We start from the raw sequence: 17,152 nt of genomic DNA, 5'->3' as shown, positions 1-17,152 counted from the left end.
TGCCGTCTGATGCTGTGGAGTCACTGGAATTGTTGGGTGTTCATAAGGACATACGGATGTTCACTGCGAACACAAATCCGAAGATTCTTTTGTGCACTGAAATGTGCCCTTCATAATTATTGGTACCCAGTTATTATGAACAGAAAATGCAATGCAATGACTTTGCAACTATAACAGCTTCCACTCTTCTGGGAAGCTTTCTACAAGATTTTTGGAGTGTGTCTGGGATTTCATCCAGAAGATACACTGATGCTGGACGATGATTGCTGATGGTGCTTCCAGAGGCCATTTGGAACTTGTTAGTGATTCAACAGAGGATTCAGCACTCAGTGGCCCCACTCTGACATTTGTGTGATCTAGTGCTTTGTGGTTGAGCTGTTGTTCCTAGATGCTTCCATTTCACATAATAGCACTTACTGGGGCAGATCTAGCAGAACAGAAATATCACACACTGACTTGTGGCAGAGGTGGCATGTTTAAAGTCACTGAGCTCATCAGTGCAACCTGTTCCACTGTCAGTGTCTGTCTATGGAGATTGCAAGGTTATACTTACTCTCCCAACTTCCTTCGGAATTGAAGCTTGTATTATTATTCGGCTGTTATTATTCTGTATAAGCTACATGTTTATACCTGATTTAAAAAACATCTGTATAGCATCAAATAGGGTTTCATTATTGTTGTTACCGATTATTAACAAAAAAGTGTAATGTTATGTTCATAGTACCAGGGATTTTGTGATAACATGAAATTGAATTTGTAAAGCCACACATCAGGGGTGCCTATTCCTGGTCCTGGAGATCTACCAACCCTAGAGAGTTCACATTCAACATACCTGGCTCCAATATTCAGATGATTGCTATTTCGAAGGCCTGGATTATGTTTAGAGCTAAACTCTCCGAGGTGGGACCACTTCTGTAATAGGATTAGGCACTGCTGCCATACATCCTACGCTCTTTAAAAAGATGGTCCTTCAGTAAAGAAAATGGTTCTATATAGAACCATGAACACTCAAAGAACCCCTTGCATAATTAAAGGGTTCCTTGCATGGTGAAACAGTTCTATATAGAACCATACACAAGACATTATCCATCTAAGGAATCATGTCACCAACTCTTTCATCATGTAAAAGAACCCTTTTTCAAGAGTGTACCATCACAGGTCCCCCACCATACAACACCATACCAGACTACATTATTCTCTTTTTGTATCCTTGTGGTCTACAATATCCCTGAAGCTGAACTAAAAAAACAGACTTAGGAACTGAATGTGAGTGGCTAAAGAGGATCAAAGTGAAAGTAAATCACTTTTCTTATAAATATTGGGTGCAGAAGGAAAAGTAGTGACATTTGAAAATGATCAGAAAAGTACAAAGCCATCAAAATTGTACCTGAAGTAAATGTTACTGAAACTAATTACAACCGGTCTCTGCACAGGAGCAGGGAATCTGACATGTTTTAATGTGTTTTTAATTTAAAGGGCAACTCCACCAATTTTTCCAAATTTATACATAATTACATTTTTAAATGTCAACAAAATCATCGCCAGTGGTTTGGTGTGAAATGCTCCAGTCTAGAGAAACTTAGAATTGCTCACAGTGGTGGCGATAGGAACCAGACGTCTGAGGCGTTTAATGCCTCTAAAGGCTTCTCACAGAAAGTTATAACATGAAATGCTTATGAACACACTGCCTATGGCCTACATTAAAATAAAAAGCTCAGAAAATTTGCAGGTTCGTTGGTGGTGTCAGGGAGTAAATAAAATGGCTATATTTGTGCTGTAAACACTGTGACTCCAGGTTGCCATCACCATCACTGGAAAGAAATCTTTGTAAGTAGCTCTGGAAATGAATCGTTTCATAACAAACCACTGTGAATGACTGGTTTTGTCCCAACCACTGAATCATGCGGAAATTTTGAAAAATCGGTGGAATTCCCCTTTGGGTTTCAATCTCATTCATTCACTTTTAGAACTGGTCTCGCTGTTCTCTCACAGACATGCTACATTGCGCCTAGGTGTCTGTCTGTCTATGGAGTCAAATTAGGGTCTTTAATGGTGACGAGAAAAAAAATATATCGCAAATATAAGATTAGCATTTTACGTTCCTATTTTGTTTCTGCAATACTTTCCCTCTTTTGCGTTTCTTTCTTTTGTTTGCGCGTCACGCTGCTTTTCTTTGCGTCTCGCATTTTACGTTCATAATTTTTTTCGCGCTTCTCTCTTTTCTTTGCTCCGGTTTTACCCTCTGTGTGGGGGCGGGGAAAGAGGCGTGGCCAAGAGCGAAAGGCGTTCGGTTTACTGGTATCATGGCAGACGGTCGCCCAGCTGGACCGCAGGTATATACACTTTATAGATTGATGGTAATAATCGACTTTTATAGACATATTATCTAATTGGGTGGCTAGATTTGTTTTCACTGACTAAATTGTGCAGTGTGATCAGGGCTGTGAGAAGAGTAGGCCAGCTAGCTAACATGGAAAACATGGATACCAGTTCCACTATATAGCCAAATGGTTCCCACGGCGTCCACCACTGGATCCCAACCCGTGTTTCTTTAAACGTATTATCTTGGTAAACGGTAAAGTGAGCTAATGAACTCCAGTAAGTTAATTACGAGCTAACTTCAGTTAGTTTGAGCAGTGGACTGGGATGGTTGTAGCTGCTTTTACGTCTTCAAGAAATGTTAAATGAAGACTTTTAATTCAGGACCCATAATTTAGGCTGTGCATGTGGAGGTAGTTGGTTGTTAGTCATGGAGCGAGCTGGGCTAACCTTACTCTGTATAATACACTGTTAACGGTCACTTTATATTTAGCAGAAAGAGTATCCTGATGTCACTCCGGCCACTCAGACTCTGACATTTGCTGACCCAAAGCTTAAGTGAACAGGGAGGTCAGGTCCAGCAACCGAGACAACCCCTCCTCCTTCTCCTGTTCCTCCTCCTCCTCCACCATGCCTAGCACAGGTTTATTATTTCATCCATCTATAAAGTGTATATAGCTGTGGTCCAGCTGGGCGGCCGTCTGCCATGATACCAGTAAACCGAATTGCCGCGCTGTGTGACGGTGGCTCCAACTGCTGACGCGGAACGTTCACGACACGCCTTTCGCTCTTGGCCACGCCTCGTTCCCCGCCCCCACACAGAGGGTAAAACCGGAGCAAAGAAAAGAGAGAAGCGCGAAAAAAAATGATGAACGTAAAATGCGAGACGCAAAGAAAAGCAGTGTGACGCGCAAACAAAAGAAAGAAACGCAAAAGAGGGAAAGTATTGCAGAAACGAAATAGGAACGTAAAATACAAAATGCTAATCTTATATTTGCGATATATTTTTTTTCTCGTCACCATTAAAGACCCTAATTTGACTCCATATCTGTCTGCCCTGCGATGGACTGGCGACCAGTCCAGGGTGTATCCTACCTTCTGCCCAATGACCGCTGGGATAGGCTCCAGCACCAGCTCCAGCACCACCACCCCGCGACCCTGAGGGAGAAGCGGCTTAGAAAATGTATGTGTGTGTGTGTGTGTGTGTGGTGTGACGTGACTGGTCTAGGCTCTTAAGTTCTAAGTTGTCCTATGTGGTCCTTCCTGACCGAAGAGAGCCGGTCAAGAGTCCCAGGCTAATCAGTGCACGTGACGGCTCACCTGCTCCCGGCCAGCCGTCATTAGCACGCGCCTGGGCTGTGGTGGTGTATGTGCTGAAGCGTCTCCCCTCCGCAGCTCTTCTCTCTCCTCAGCTTCTGGTTTTCCTTTCAACCATGGAACCTGTAGCAGAAACCAACAACGCGGGCGTGCAGGTGCGAGATGACCTGGCCGAGAAGTGTCAAAAACTCTTTCTTGAGTTTCTGGAGGAGTAAGTCCAGCTAGTTGTCTTATCTCTGGTGAAAATGCCTCCACTGGAGTTTCTGGAGGAGTAAGTCCAGCTAGTTGTCTTATCTCTGGTGAAAATGCCTCCACTGGAGTTTCTGGAGGAGTAAGTCCAGCTAGTTGTTTTATCACTGGTGAAAACGCTTCAGCCATTGCTAAACGATCCTCAGATGTTTTGTACGAGGCTCAAGTTGAACTTCTGGTTCGCCAGTTTCTTGTTCGAATTTTCTGGTTCCACCTTAAATGGAGCGGCAGTTACATTTAGGTGCCTGGGGTGTTATAGTAATAACTGCTGCACCATTTAAGGTGGAACGGGAAAATAACAAACTTGGGGGGGAAATGGCATGCTTCTAATTAAAAAATACAATGTTACCTAATACAAAACAGGTGTTAACACCAAGAATGGCAAGAGAGACGTACTGCTTATGATAAAGATTAAGGCTTTAAAAATGAAAGCGTTAACCTGAGTTGCCCGGGGCTGCAAGGGAAAAACATTTGTTATGCTTGTCTGGAGTGACACCCCACCACGACCACCGTCGCACACACATGACTTCACGGAGTTTAATTACAATAGTGACAGTGTTGTACCTTTTTATTGACTTTGTTTCTTCAGTTAGCCTCGGCCTTCTGTCACTAACGCCTTTTTTCTTCTTCTGAAGGTGCCGTGTCATCCTTCATCACTCATTTCAGTTCATTTCTCTTAATAAATATACATAATCACTGCCTTTAAGCTATTACATTTGATCATACATAAGCTATTAGTTACACATACTTGGTTAAGCTCTTACACCATATGGTATGACATCCCTTTTTTCATTGATCAAGAGTGCAAAAGAAGCTATAATCGATTATCCCGTAATTGTGAATAAACAGGTTATTCCCAGTTGTGACTAGTCGAGAGCGTTAAAATGTTTTAGTAAAAATAAAGTTATGGCCCAAACTATGTCTCTGTCTATGTGCAGGTGTGGGCAGGCTCAGGCTCCTTAACATTGGTTAAGTGTCCCCATCATAGTTACAACTTATGTTTAAGATGGGACTGAGCAGTGTTTCTCAGGCCTGGTTGAAACGTACTGTATGAACACTCCAGAACAGCCCAAGCACATACAGAGAGAGAGAGACCATTAACGTGTTTACAGCTGAGTCGCTCAGCGTACATGTTTCTCCTCTCAAAGACTTTCTTATTGATATAATGTAAAAACAGGGTGTGCGTGCACGTGTGCGCTTCTCCAGGCCCCAGCTTTTGACACAATTGGGCCTGCTTGGCACACACCACATAGTCATGGTCAGAGCTGCCCAGAGTGAAACAAAGTATAAGATGATTGCAATTAGCATTGTTTCTTGAAAAATCTTTCACATTATCAACAAATCTCCCTCAACCAGGTGGAACATGAAACTGATTTCAGATTCGTGACATTTGTTGGCTTCATTAGGTTTCAGGATAAAGTTGGAGATCCGCTGTATTTACCTGAAGCTCAGGAGCTCATCAGACCCGAGAGAAACACGCTGACTGTGAGCTTCACCAACATTGAGCAGTACAACCAGCAACTCGCCACCACTATTCAGGAGGAATATTATAGGTAGGCCAGCTGAGAGACTCTTTTTCAGATGTGAAGCATCTCATTAGGCTCACTTGGTGACCTAAAGAAACACAGTCAGAGAAAGAAAAATAGGCTGTTTTTCTGAGTTGTGTGTATGTTTCATGATGTTTGGGCTGACTTATCTCTAAATGGTGACTTTTATTTTCTCAAAACTCCGTTTTGACATGTCAAATTCAGTTATTTCTTAGTCCATATAGTCTATAGATGGTGTATTCATGGATCCCTTTTTCAAATAAAACCATTTGGGTGTGTAAGTAAGTAGATTAACAGGGGTATATAATTCTGGATGTCGCTTCACCTTTAATAAGAACCATATTTAATACTTGAAGTAAATCTAAAATATTGTTAATTGGTGAAATAGTGAAAACAGAGATGACCAATACATAGACAGGTGTGAGTATTGCTTTTTAACCTTGACTCGATAAAGGCGAGTGTGTAAAGCCCACTGCAGCTTCTTTGAGCCTGACAAAAACGGTGCCGAATGTTGTCTTATGTCCCAAAGTAATTTTATCTCGTGTGCGTTTTAAATTAGCACAGACTCAAGCTTAATATTACTACTTACCCCTGATAAGGTGATTGAAGCTATCAGAATATCCTAATAATGCTTTTAATGCTGGTAACATTTACTGAAGGACATTCACTGGCTTCTTGTCTGAATTTCCCGTTCTACCTTAAATGGTGCAATAATAAAATGTAATATAACTGCTGTATCATTTAAGATGTAGCAGAAATATTCAAACAAGAAGCTGATTTCAGCCTCGCTACATGAGAGGTGACAGCAACAGTGTTTTTCACTGTTTGCACATCGCATTATCTGCATACTGACGGTAATGACAATACTCATACCTTACAAAGAATTTCAATCAGTGTACAGAATGAACTGAAATCTCCCACTACTACAAAAAATGTAGGATATGGGCCCTTTGAGTGATTAGGGTGTCATTAGTATGGTTGTTTGCTTGGAAGTAATGGGTCTCTTATCAGTTTAATCTCTCTCTCTCTCTCTGTCCACAGGGTCTACCCGTTTCTTTGCAGAGCAGTGCGCCACTTTGCCCGTGACCATGGAAACATACCACCATCTAAGGAGTTTTATGTGGCCTTCTCTGACTTTCCTTCAAGACAAAAGTTAGTATTTCACATAACACAAGCTCCTGGAGTTAGAGAGTGCTGTGTTATGACGCTATTGAATTCTGTGTGGAATGTGCTGTCTTGGCTATGGACAATCAGCCCTGTCTGAACATTGCTCCAAAACCACTAAGAGTCAGGAATCATTGTCCTTCCCTTTTATATGCAGCACATACAAGTATGTTGATATTACAGCAATGTTCTTCACTCTTCTTATACTCTTGACAAATTAGCTTCTTTTGACCAGGATCCGTGAGCTGTCCACCGCTCGCATCGGCACTCTGCTTCGGATCAGTGGTCAGGTGGTGCGGACACACCCTGTTCACCCAGAGCTGGTCAGTGGAACTTTCCTCTGTCTGGACTGTCAGTCAGTCATTAAGGATGTGGAGCAGCAGTTTAAATACACACAGCCCGCAATCTGCAAGAACCCTGTCTGCGCCAATCGTCGCAGGTTCATGCTGGACACTAATAAGTCCCGCTTTGTCGACTTCCAGAAGGTAATCTGAGTACATCTCAGGCAAAAAATCAAATTTGCACATTTTCTCCTCTTAACACCACAAGTAGGAAATCAGTCAAGATGCATATTGTCTGAAGTTTTCATCTTTACTTTTGTACTGGTGGTACAAGGCTAACTTTGCCTACCAGTAATGGAAATGCATACCCCACCCATTAACAATGTGCAAACTGCATGTTGGGGTTGAATGACTGATCATTTTTATATTGCAATTACAATATGAAGCAGTGTCATTTTTCAAATCACAAGAGCTGCAATTTAAATGATCCTATACTATCAACAATGTTGTTTTAAGTGGGGAAATTCTAAAATCTAATGTCATGGAGATTGTGAACAGCCTGTAGATGATTTAGACCAGTCAGAAGCATCTAGACATCCATGTGCAATGCATGTGATGACACAACTCTAACTATATTTCATTTGAATAAAATAATTGCAGTTTTAAATTGCATCCCAAGAAAAATCACAACTAGGAAAACTATCTAAATCATTCAGCCTTACTGTACACCTCAATCAACTAAGTTGTTGAGTAATCTCAAATAGAATTATTAATGTGGTTTCTAACACTATGACTTACTGTTGTCTCTGAAAATGGACAGATATATGGGAGGGGGGCCAATGTTGTCCAGTATCACACTAATATAATAATAGTCTATTAGAATTATGTAAAAGGGAATTTCACCAATCTTAAACATTTGTGCTTAGTTCAGTCACTGAAATGTACAGTCATTGAGTGACTTGATGTGAAATGGTTCATTGTAGAGAACATTACATGTTGGCACAATGTCTACAACATAAATATATCTGTCTTATTTACTATTGAAAAGAACCAGTGAACCTACACATGAGTTTTTACATGTTATATTGATGATGGTAAAATAGTGGTGTAATAGCTTTCTGAGAAAGAGGTTTTGGGTGAATTCAATGCCTCTAACCACCACTGTAAACAAATCTGGCTTGGTAAATTTCTCTACCGCAGGGTACTTCACATCAAACCACTCTGAATGAGTGTTTATACTGTAACAATTTAATTATGCATAGATTTTGAAAAATCCGTGAAATTACCCTTTAGTTGATGCAGTTTGAGGAAGGTGTGCGGTTTAGGCATTTTGTTTGTACCATGCTAACTGGTGGCTTTAAGGTTGTTCACTACATTAGTTGTGTAGCTCCAGTACAAATCTAAATAAGCAAACTGAACACCAATAAACTGCTTTAAGAACTCTGCTGTGAACTTTTTCATAAAGGAGAATGTGGGTTACATGTAAAATGTAAGCATTCAGGCAGAACTTTAACACGATAGGCTAAAAGTGTCATTGCATGTTTTCGTCTCAGGTACGTATTCAGGAAACGCAGGCGGAGCTTCCTCGAGGCTCAATCCCCCGCAGCGTGGAGGTGATCCTGAGGGCTGAGGCTGTGGAGACCGCGCAGGCTGGGGACCGCTGTGATTTTACTGGCACTCTCATAGTGGTGCCTGATGTTTCTGCCATGGCGCTCTCTGGTATGGTTTGCAATTAGGTGTGGATTATATGGCAGAAATATAACTTCATGATAAATTTCAGTTTTGAGGGGGTCCGTAGTGGCACAACTGTCTAAACATTGGCCCGATCATTAGGAAATCATGTGTTCGATCCCTGGTGATGCTACAGCCATCCATCACTGGGAGTCTAAGAGAGCACAATTGGCTTCACTCTCTGGGTGGGTAGGATGGCCCCCGATCACTTGGCGCAATGCTAGCCAGCACAGGTGTCTGTTAGCTGTTGTAATAGATCTGGCGGTTGGTGCTTTCCTCTGAGTGCATTGTGCGCTTGGGGAAGTCCTAACTAGCTGCTGAATTCGTGTGCATCTGTTATGCAGGTACTAGAGCGGAGACCAGCAGCAGGGTGACTGGAAAGGAGGGCTTTGAGGCGGACGGGATTCAAGGCCTAAAGGCTTTGGGTGTTCGAGAGTTGTCCTACAGACTGGCCTTTCTGGCCAATCATGTTGCACCTACAAACCCCAGGGTGAGGGATCACCATGTGATTGAGTTTCTTACAGTGACTGTAGAGCTCCACATTGTAGTACAGCCTTCATAAGGACATGATGTTTCTAGATTGTCTAAAATGAGAACAATAGTGGTACTTTTAACAAAGCTTAACCTCCATTAATCTGTCTGTTCAGTTTGGAGGTAAGGAGCTGCGTCAGGAGGACCAGACGGCGGAGAGTGTGAAGAACCAGATGACTGTGCAGGAGTGGGAGAAGGTGTTTGAGATGAGCCAGGATAAGAACCTCTATCACAACCTCTGCACTAGCCTCTTCCCCACCATCCATGGTGGGCTCTAGAACACTTTTTGGGTGTTCTTTTAATGCTGGAGTACACAGCCCTTCTCCTTTATGTGTACTGTGCTGTTGAGTTTAGCTTCAACACACCTGGGTGTAAAATTCAGATTCTCTTAAACTTGGAATAGGTGTGTAAGATTACAGATGGAACTAATTTCTTATAAGGTGGAAGGACTCCAGGAGCTACTGTGACCGCTCAATTAAATTCTTATGATATTTGAGAACTTTATAAAAGCAAAAAAGTTACTATACAGTATTGAATGTAAATAGCCAAGAGAGACATTTCAAATATTTTGGGAGCAAACAGAAATTCAATCACTGATCATAATTTAAAAAAATAAATAAATAAAGTCAGAGTTTGATGTGAGATGGTGTATTTTAAAGAAAGACTTTTTTTTTATTTAATGGTGTGGTGATGGGAAAACATGAATAGAATTAATTTATTGGCACTTCAAAATGACCAGTGAACCTAACTGTGGCTTTGGAGGCTTTTCAGGTAATGTTGATGATCCTAATGATTTAATTGGTTTCCTAGGGATTTATATTGGTAAAATTCACTTTTAAATGAGCATTTCTATGCTATAATTGCTTTGCAATAATTTTCATAAATTGTCTGCCTTGATATGATCACTTTTGATGACATCTGGCATTCTGGATATTTAATTGTATATTAACTTCATGATGCACAGTTATCAGTCATTTTGAATCATCTCCAGCTTTGTTCGTCATTCTGGATCTAACTAGCTTCCTACTAGGAATGTAAGCATCACAAAATTCATTATTCAAACTGATACATTTTTCACTACATAATGAGTAGCTGAAAATGTGCCTTACATTAAGTTATGCTTTGTAGTGTCCCAAACTAACACACTGCAATGCAATTTGATATAGTATGATACGCTATGCTGTTCCAGCCCTACCTAGTTGTGAATGTTTAACATATTCAGTTTTTTATACATTATATAGTTTTTTTATATTATATAGTATTTTTTTGTTACAGAAAGTTGATTCCGGACAATTTATTTCCTAGGTAACAATGAAATCAAGCGTGGCATTTTGCTCATGCTTTTTGGTGGTGTGGCCAAGACAACCATGGAGGGGACCTCTCTAAGAGCAGATATCAATGTCTGCATTATTGGAGACCCCAGCACTTCCAAAAGCCAGTTCCTCAAGTATGTTTAGCACTTAATGTTAAGCACAAAACGGTTAAGGAATAACGTGACTAGGACTTTTTAAGTGTGTCTGGCGTGTTTACACGTTCTGTCTTTCTCAGGCATGTTGAGGACTTTGTGCCCAGAGCTGTGTACACCAGTGGTAAGGCCAGCAGCGCTGCTGGTCTGACCGCTGCTGTGGTCAAAGACGAGGAGTCTCACGAGTTTGTAATTGAGGCTGGAGCTCTCATGTTGGCTGATAATGTAAGCAGTTTAATTTGAGGTCTTTGGTGTTTCTTCAGCTTAAAGCAAACATAAGATTAGTGTATATTTTGATGTATGTGTGTATATAAAATCACAACTTCTCCTCAGGGTGTGTGCTGTATTGATGAGTTTGATAAGATGGACCTGAAAGACCAAGTGGCCATCCATGAAGCCATGGAGCAGCAGACCATCTCCATCACCAAGGCTGGAGTCAAGGTACATCATCATTCTAACATTTACAAAGATCTGGGTCATGGGTGTTTCAAATATCAGGATTAGCTGGATAACGTAAAACCCAAGTGAAGTTTTCCCAGAAGAGGCCTCTCACTATTAATGGATTTTGATAATTGAGTAATCTACCTGTTATTTTGAGGGATTGAGGGATTTCTTTTTTTTTTAAAAGACCAAACAATAAAATGGACTTTTGACAAATGATAAAAGTAACATGCATAGCCTTTCAAAGAATGAAAATTGTACTTGAAAGATCAGCTAGGAAGGCTTTAAAGATATTTAATTTGTTTAAAAAAATGGTGTTGTGCTTGTATGGCCAGTCTGTGTGTGCGCTGTTTCTTAGTGGAAGAGAAAACAAGTTTAAAATGTACATTATCATAATGTAACTTGCCAACTCACATTGAGCAGGCTGAAGATTCGTCACAAGGGAGTGCCATCAGCACTGCAGTAGCTTTTGGTGTTTTATAAAAGCAAGGCTGCTCAGCATCAGTTAGATTGAGCAGTATTGTTTCACAAATTGATTAATAAAGTCTAAGTGACTAATTGTCACACCCACAGTCCAGTATGACTTCTCTCTCTTCCTATTGGGCAGGCTCTTGGAACTCCTCTGGATAACGTAACCCTGATTTGTGAAAAAGCTGCCAGAATACTTGTTAAAACTGATCATTTACCCAAGATGAAGATTTTGTGTTTCTAAAGCTGTATTCTCTTGTTTCAATGGTATGAGGTGGGTAATCAGTGAAATTTGTAGTGACTTATACAGAAACTGAAAAACTGAGTTTATTGAAATCCATAAACATGAATAGCTTGCAACCACTGTTTGCTGATTGACAAGCATCTACAAAGGGTGTATTCACACTAGGACGAACCATACCATGCCTGAGCACATTCGACCGCAGAGTCCAGTTATTTTGATCATTGTAATTACTCTGTACTGGGCCAGCTGGAAGAAATGTGCTCAGGTACAATTCGGTACGGATCCGAATGCGTCCAGTATGATCCCTAACCTTGAGTCAAACATGGTGTTAGTGATGCGGCTGTCCCACTTCTCAATTCGTTCAAGGATATATGGGGTAATAATGGGCCTGGTTTCCACCTTACTGAAGACTGTTCAGTTGTAGTTCAGCTGTCTCTGTAAAAATCCTATACATGGAGTGCAGTGAACAGAAAATCGCTGTGTTGCATGATCAATAAATCTGTAAGGCATGCAAGAGTGCTTTTCTTCACCACAAAAAGTTGCATTGTGATTTAAACATGCTCACATCCAGAACTGTGGGCACAGGCCAGCAAGGAGTGAGGAGGAGGGACAATCATGTTTGGGCACAGTGCAAAGCAATCTGGCATAATGTTGATGCACCGTAAGACATGCAGTACAAATGTTAACTTTGCATTCTTCTGGTAAACAGAATTGTGGCATTGCTGCAGCTTCTGCTTCTGGATGGGGCCTTCAGGAGAACATGGTTAAGTTCAAAACAGTAAAATGACTGATCAGTAAAACTTTGTGCTTATTTAGGCTACACTGAATGCCCGCACGTCTATCTTGGCAGCAGCCAATCCCATTGATGGCAGGTACAACCGCGCCAAGTCTCTGAAGCAGAATGTCAACATGTCCGCCCCCATCATGTCCAGATTTGACCTCTTTTTCATTCTGGTGGATGAGTGCAATGAGGTGAGGGCATATCAGAATTTTTTTTTGTGGAAAGACTACCTGCAGAGCTTGTATCTGGTTGCCTGAGCCTTCTTCTAAGCTAGTTTCAAATATTTAATTCAGGTTTTTAAAAAAACTACTGTTTTTAATAATACTCTTCCCCAGCTGCATTGCTTGGCTGAGGAATTCTGTAGCTACACCATCCATTTCAAACCTGCTGTAGATCTTAGTTTAAGATGAAACTTTGTTATACCTCAGACACTGTGGCGTCCAGAGACAAATGTCTGATTTAAAGTGCCACAGTAGTTTAGTAGTTAAAGTGCCCAAGTTTAAACCTGAGGTGCTTTTTCTTTTTCTTTTTTTTCTTTTTTTTTTCTCCTTCTTTCTTTCAAGAACACAGGAATGGAGTTTAAGGAGCCATATTACTAATTTAGGTTTAGACTTGTACGAAACTCTAAAGAGGATGCAGTGGATCTGATGTCATTGTCTTCCTTGGTGCTCCATAAGTGGTACTGTAATTTGTCTACCCAGGTGACGGATTATGCCATAGCCAGGCGAATTGTAGACCTCCATGCCAGGAATATAGAATCGGTAGAACGTGTTTACGCCGCAGAAGACATCCAGAGATACATACTTTTTGCCAGGCAGTTTCAACCAAAGGTAAGACTGCCTGGCCTTACATTTTTGCAAGTCAATCTTTGCTTGCTTGCTTGCACATTTAACCAGGAAATCATTGCTTTCATACATAAATATACAAATGCTTTTCATTTCACACTTTTTTGAAGCAGCTGCCCTTTTCATTGTATGAAAATGTCATGATGTAAATTAGGTGGTGGGAAATGTAGGTCTTGCAGCAGTGTACCTACAATACAAGCCAATGCAAGTAAATATTAGAATAAGGTTGTGAAACTATGGAATCTGATACATTTTTTTTTTTTTTTTTTATCCTTTTGGCAGAATGTTTTATAACAGCGGCAAAATATTGTTGCTTGTCTGAGTACAGAGTACATGTGAGTGGGATATGTATATTCTGACCCATATTGCCAAGTGTGTTCTAGATCACTCGGGAGGCACAGGAGTTTGTGGTGGAGCAGTATAAACGCCTGCGGCAGAGGGATGGAGGTGGTACTACTAAATCTGCCTGGAGAATCACAGTGCGGCAGTTGGAGAGCATGCTGCGTCTTTCCGAGGCCATGGCCCGCCTCTATTGCTCAGATGAGGTCAGTGGAGTTCCAGCCAATCACTTCATGTGGCACAGAAGCTGAGAATAGCCCAAAATAATTGTCATGCACTGCACTTATGTGCATAATAACATTAAACTTGAATTGAATAGAGTCATGAATAGTGTAATTATTAAGCCAGTTGTGGAGCAGGTTGTCTTTCTGAAACTAACACTTTTAACACTTTTTTTTTTATTTTTTTTTTTTATTATTATTATTAAAAGGTTCATCCCAAACATGTGAAAGAAGCATTTAGACTTCTGAATAAGTCCATCATTCGTGTGGACTCTCCTGATATCAACTTTGACCAGGAACAAGATGATAATGAGGATATGAATGGTAAGCATGTCTGTGCGGTTTAACCCATTTTTATGCAAACTTTAATTCCAAAACAGTTTGGAAAATAAATTTTATGGATTTGTATAAAATGACCAACAATCCAAAAAAGATTTGATCTTGTGAGTTTTGAGTTGGTGAGGTAAATATCTTTTTTTTTTTTTTTTTTTTTTTTTTTTTTTTTTTTTTTTTAAACAAATTAGTGCTTTTGTTTTTTATTTCCAGTTCACATACAAGCAAGTTTGTAATGATTTAGTTTGCAGTTTGCACAGCGCTAAGTTCCAGTACTCGTTGGTTACAATTTTGAAGTAGCTCTAGTGCAAAACTCCATACACCAAACATGTTTTTGTTGATTCTGTGCAAGGGAAAAATTATGTACATTTACAGGGATGTAATGGACTCTGCCTCTCTAGATCAGAACGAGCTGTTGGCTGGGGAGGTGAACGATCAGAATGGAGCTGCTAATGATGCAGTGGAGGCCATGGACACTGGTGAGGCCGAGCGGCAGGAGAAAACGGCCACAACCAAACCAGCTCTGCGCATGTCCTTCGCAGAGTACCGCAGACTCTCCAACCTGCTGGTGCTACACATGCAGAAAATGGAGCAATGTGAGTCTCTCTGACTTGTAACCAGTTTTGTCTTTTAGAATAAAGCATTATTAAAGCTGGAGGAGTTTTACAAGGAAAGGCTGTGTGATGTAAAGTGAGATATTTCACTGTTCATTAGATAAAGGATAAAGAATTTGTTTAGTTTCCCCAAATTCCCACATCTTTCCTGTATTGAAAGATCATAAGCCATATGTTCATGCCACCACTGTATCACAGGACATGCTCAATAACAGCACACTGTACAGCTGTGTCTGAGCAGTTTTACTTTGTTACTGTGAGGTGGATTGGCACAGGAATTTTATTAGAAGTGAGCAATATGGGAAAAATCCAATACTCTGATGCTTCAAAAAAAATTACATTACTATTTATTTTTTCAGACATCTGATTAGTTGGAACAGAGAAAAAAGAACCAGCAGTGCTACATTTTAAGAGAGGATTTTTATTCAGTATTTGACCTACTGTGCTGCACTAAATCCAGTTGCACATGACTAATTTTGCTTTGTGATGAAAAATGCTGACAATATCCTCAATATGTTCAGAAGTGTATATTGTGGAATAATGTATTCGAATACTGTCATATTGCCCAGCCATAATAATAATTACTCTTACTACTCTTGGGTCAGCCATTTACAGACTATTCACACCACAATTATTGTTGGACTGTAAAAAGTGCATGTAATGCAGAACAAAAAAGTACTTCAAATTTCACTTTTTGTGCACTTAAAGCAGTGCAAATTATTTCTTTCAGAAAATAAACAGAATTAGCTGTATTAACTCATATTTCCAATATATTGACATTTTTCTTTGAAGCCAAACCAAGTTGAATTGAAAAAAACGAAAGTAGCTCTATACACGTGAAGGGGTCAGTGCCAACACTATCATAGTATCATATCAATATTGCTGGTCTTATGGTCTGAGGCCCCAGGCAATCAGAGGCCTGCCTTATACAACTGATTTTCGGTTTTAAAAAAATGTATAAAGTTGTGGTGGTTGTTGTTGTTGTGGTGGTTATTATTATTATTATTATTATTATTATTATTATTATTATTATTATTATGTAATGCTGCCATCTATACCCTAATTGAAGTCAATGAAGACATTGCATTTTATCAAATGAACTGTAACGAAACCATTGTTTTCCTAGTGGATGAAGAGTCCTCTCTAAAGAAGAGTGAGCTCATCAACTGGTACCTGAAGGAAATCGAGAGCGAGATCGAGTCTGAGGCTGAACTCATCACCAGGAAGTCTCTTATTGAAAAAGTGTTGCACAGATTGATCCATTATGTGAGTTTAGTTATACTTCAGTAATTTACATGGATAGAACTTTAATTTTCCTGAATTGAAATTGCAGACATTGGTATTCTAATGTTGAATAATCTCTGCTGGTGAGTTTTAAGTGTTTACCTTTCAGAGAGACAGAGATTTGCTTGACAGAGAGATGCTCTCCATTTTTATAATGGCAAAAAAAACCGAAACAAATATGAAATCTTCAATGCTACTACTGTTTGCTTTAAGGTTATAACGGTTAACATGCTTTTAATCCAATGTGACTTTTTTTTGTATGCAAAATAATGGTTGTTAAAATGTGATTATTAATGGGTTTTATGTTGCAGTGTATCTTTAAAAATGTCCATTTAAAATAGTACATTTTCTCCAATCGTAGGACCATATCATCATAGAGCTGACAAAAACGGGCCTTAAGAAGGTCAGTGACGAAGGAGAGGAACCAGTCATGGAGGAAGACCCCTTCCTAGTGGTCAATCCCAATTACATATTGGAAGACTAGAGGAGTTTGTGGTTTCTTGTTTTTGTATTGTCTGCATAGTATTTATAAAAATAAACAATCTTGGAAAATGGAGCACATGTGCTTCCTTACGCATCCACTAGGTGACAGAATTTATTTGTTCCACTGGAGCAATGGAGGGATTTGGGTCAGCTGCTCATCAGTGAGGCAAATGTGGTTTGTATCAAGCAGCAGAGGTTCCTGTGCAAATATAATGGTCAGTTTTTTAAAAGTCTGATTGTTTTTGTACTAAAGTTCTGTATAATATAAACTCTAACCTCTATTATAACCTATAAACTTTCATACAGTAGTTCACTTCTGGTTATATATTTGTATATTTCTTGGTGTGAAATGGCTTTAAACTCATTGACCCTAAAGCATGTTATAACCATTAAACCAGTTTTGAAATCTTGAAGTGCTGTTTCTGTCTTGATGGGATTCAAGGATGCATAATGAATGTACTGTAAATTATATATAGGCTTTGGTAAACATATCAG

General features: G+C 39.9%; 1 protein-coding gene across 1 annotated transcript; it reads left to right on the top strand.

Moving 5' to 3' along the window:
* Positions 1 to 3,578: 3,578 nt before the first annotated feature.
* Positions 3,579 to 16,730, top strand: mcm6l (MCM6 minichromosome maintenance deficient 6, like). Its single transcript, XM_017707401.2, has 17 exons — positions 3,579 to 3,847; positions 5,292 to 5,438; positions 6,474 to 6,584; positions 6,832 to 7,081; positions 8,431 to 8,596; positions 8,953 to 9,098; positions 9,256 to 9,406; positions 10,445 to 10,586; positions 10,688 to 10,829; positions 10,938 to 11,045; positions 12,574 to 12,729; positions 13,240 to 13,368; positions 13,767 to 13,928; positions 14,153 to 14,267; positions 14,678 to 14,872; positions 16,017 to 16,156; positions 16,536 to 16,730. The coding sequence occupies exons 1-17, from the start codon at positions 3,753 to 3,755 to the stop codon at positions 16,656 to 16,658; spliced, it is 2,478 nt and encodes an 825-aa protein (XP_017562890.2). The 5' UTR covers positions 3,579 to 3,752; the 3' UTR covers positions 16,659 to 16,730.
* The last annotated feature ends 422 nt before the right edge of the window (positions 16,731 to 17,152 follow it).

This window comes from Pygocentrus nattereri, chromosome 19 (genome assembly GCF_015220715.1).
Source record: "Pygocentrus nattereri isolate fPygNat1 chromosome 19, fPygNat1.pri, whole genome shotgun sequence".
Classification (NCBI taxonomy): domain Eukaryota; kingdom Metazoa; phylum Chordata; class Actinopteri; order Characiformes; family Serrasalmidae; genus Pygocentrus; species Pygocentrus nattereri.
Note: the sequence above shows the minus strand (reverse complement) of the source record. Positions and strands in the feature narration are given on the sequence as shown.

What these genes read in the sequence shown, in the direction of transcription:
- mcm6l (XM_017707401.2), top strand. Translation starts at nt 3,753, where the DNA reads ATGGAACCTGTAGCAGAAACCAACAACGCGGGCGTGCAGGTGCGAGAT. An exon ending in TCACCAAGGCTGGAGTCAAG is followed by an intron (nt 11,046 to 12,573) that starts GTACATCATCAT and finishes GTGCTTATTTAG; the next exon opens with GCTACACTGAATGCCCGCAC. An exon ending in CATGCAGAAAATGGAGCAAT is followed by an intron (nt 14,873 to 16,016) that starts GTGAGTCTCTCT and finishes TTGTTTTCCTAG; the next exon opens with TGGATGAAGAGTCCTCTCTA.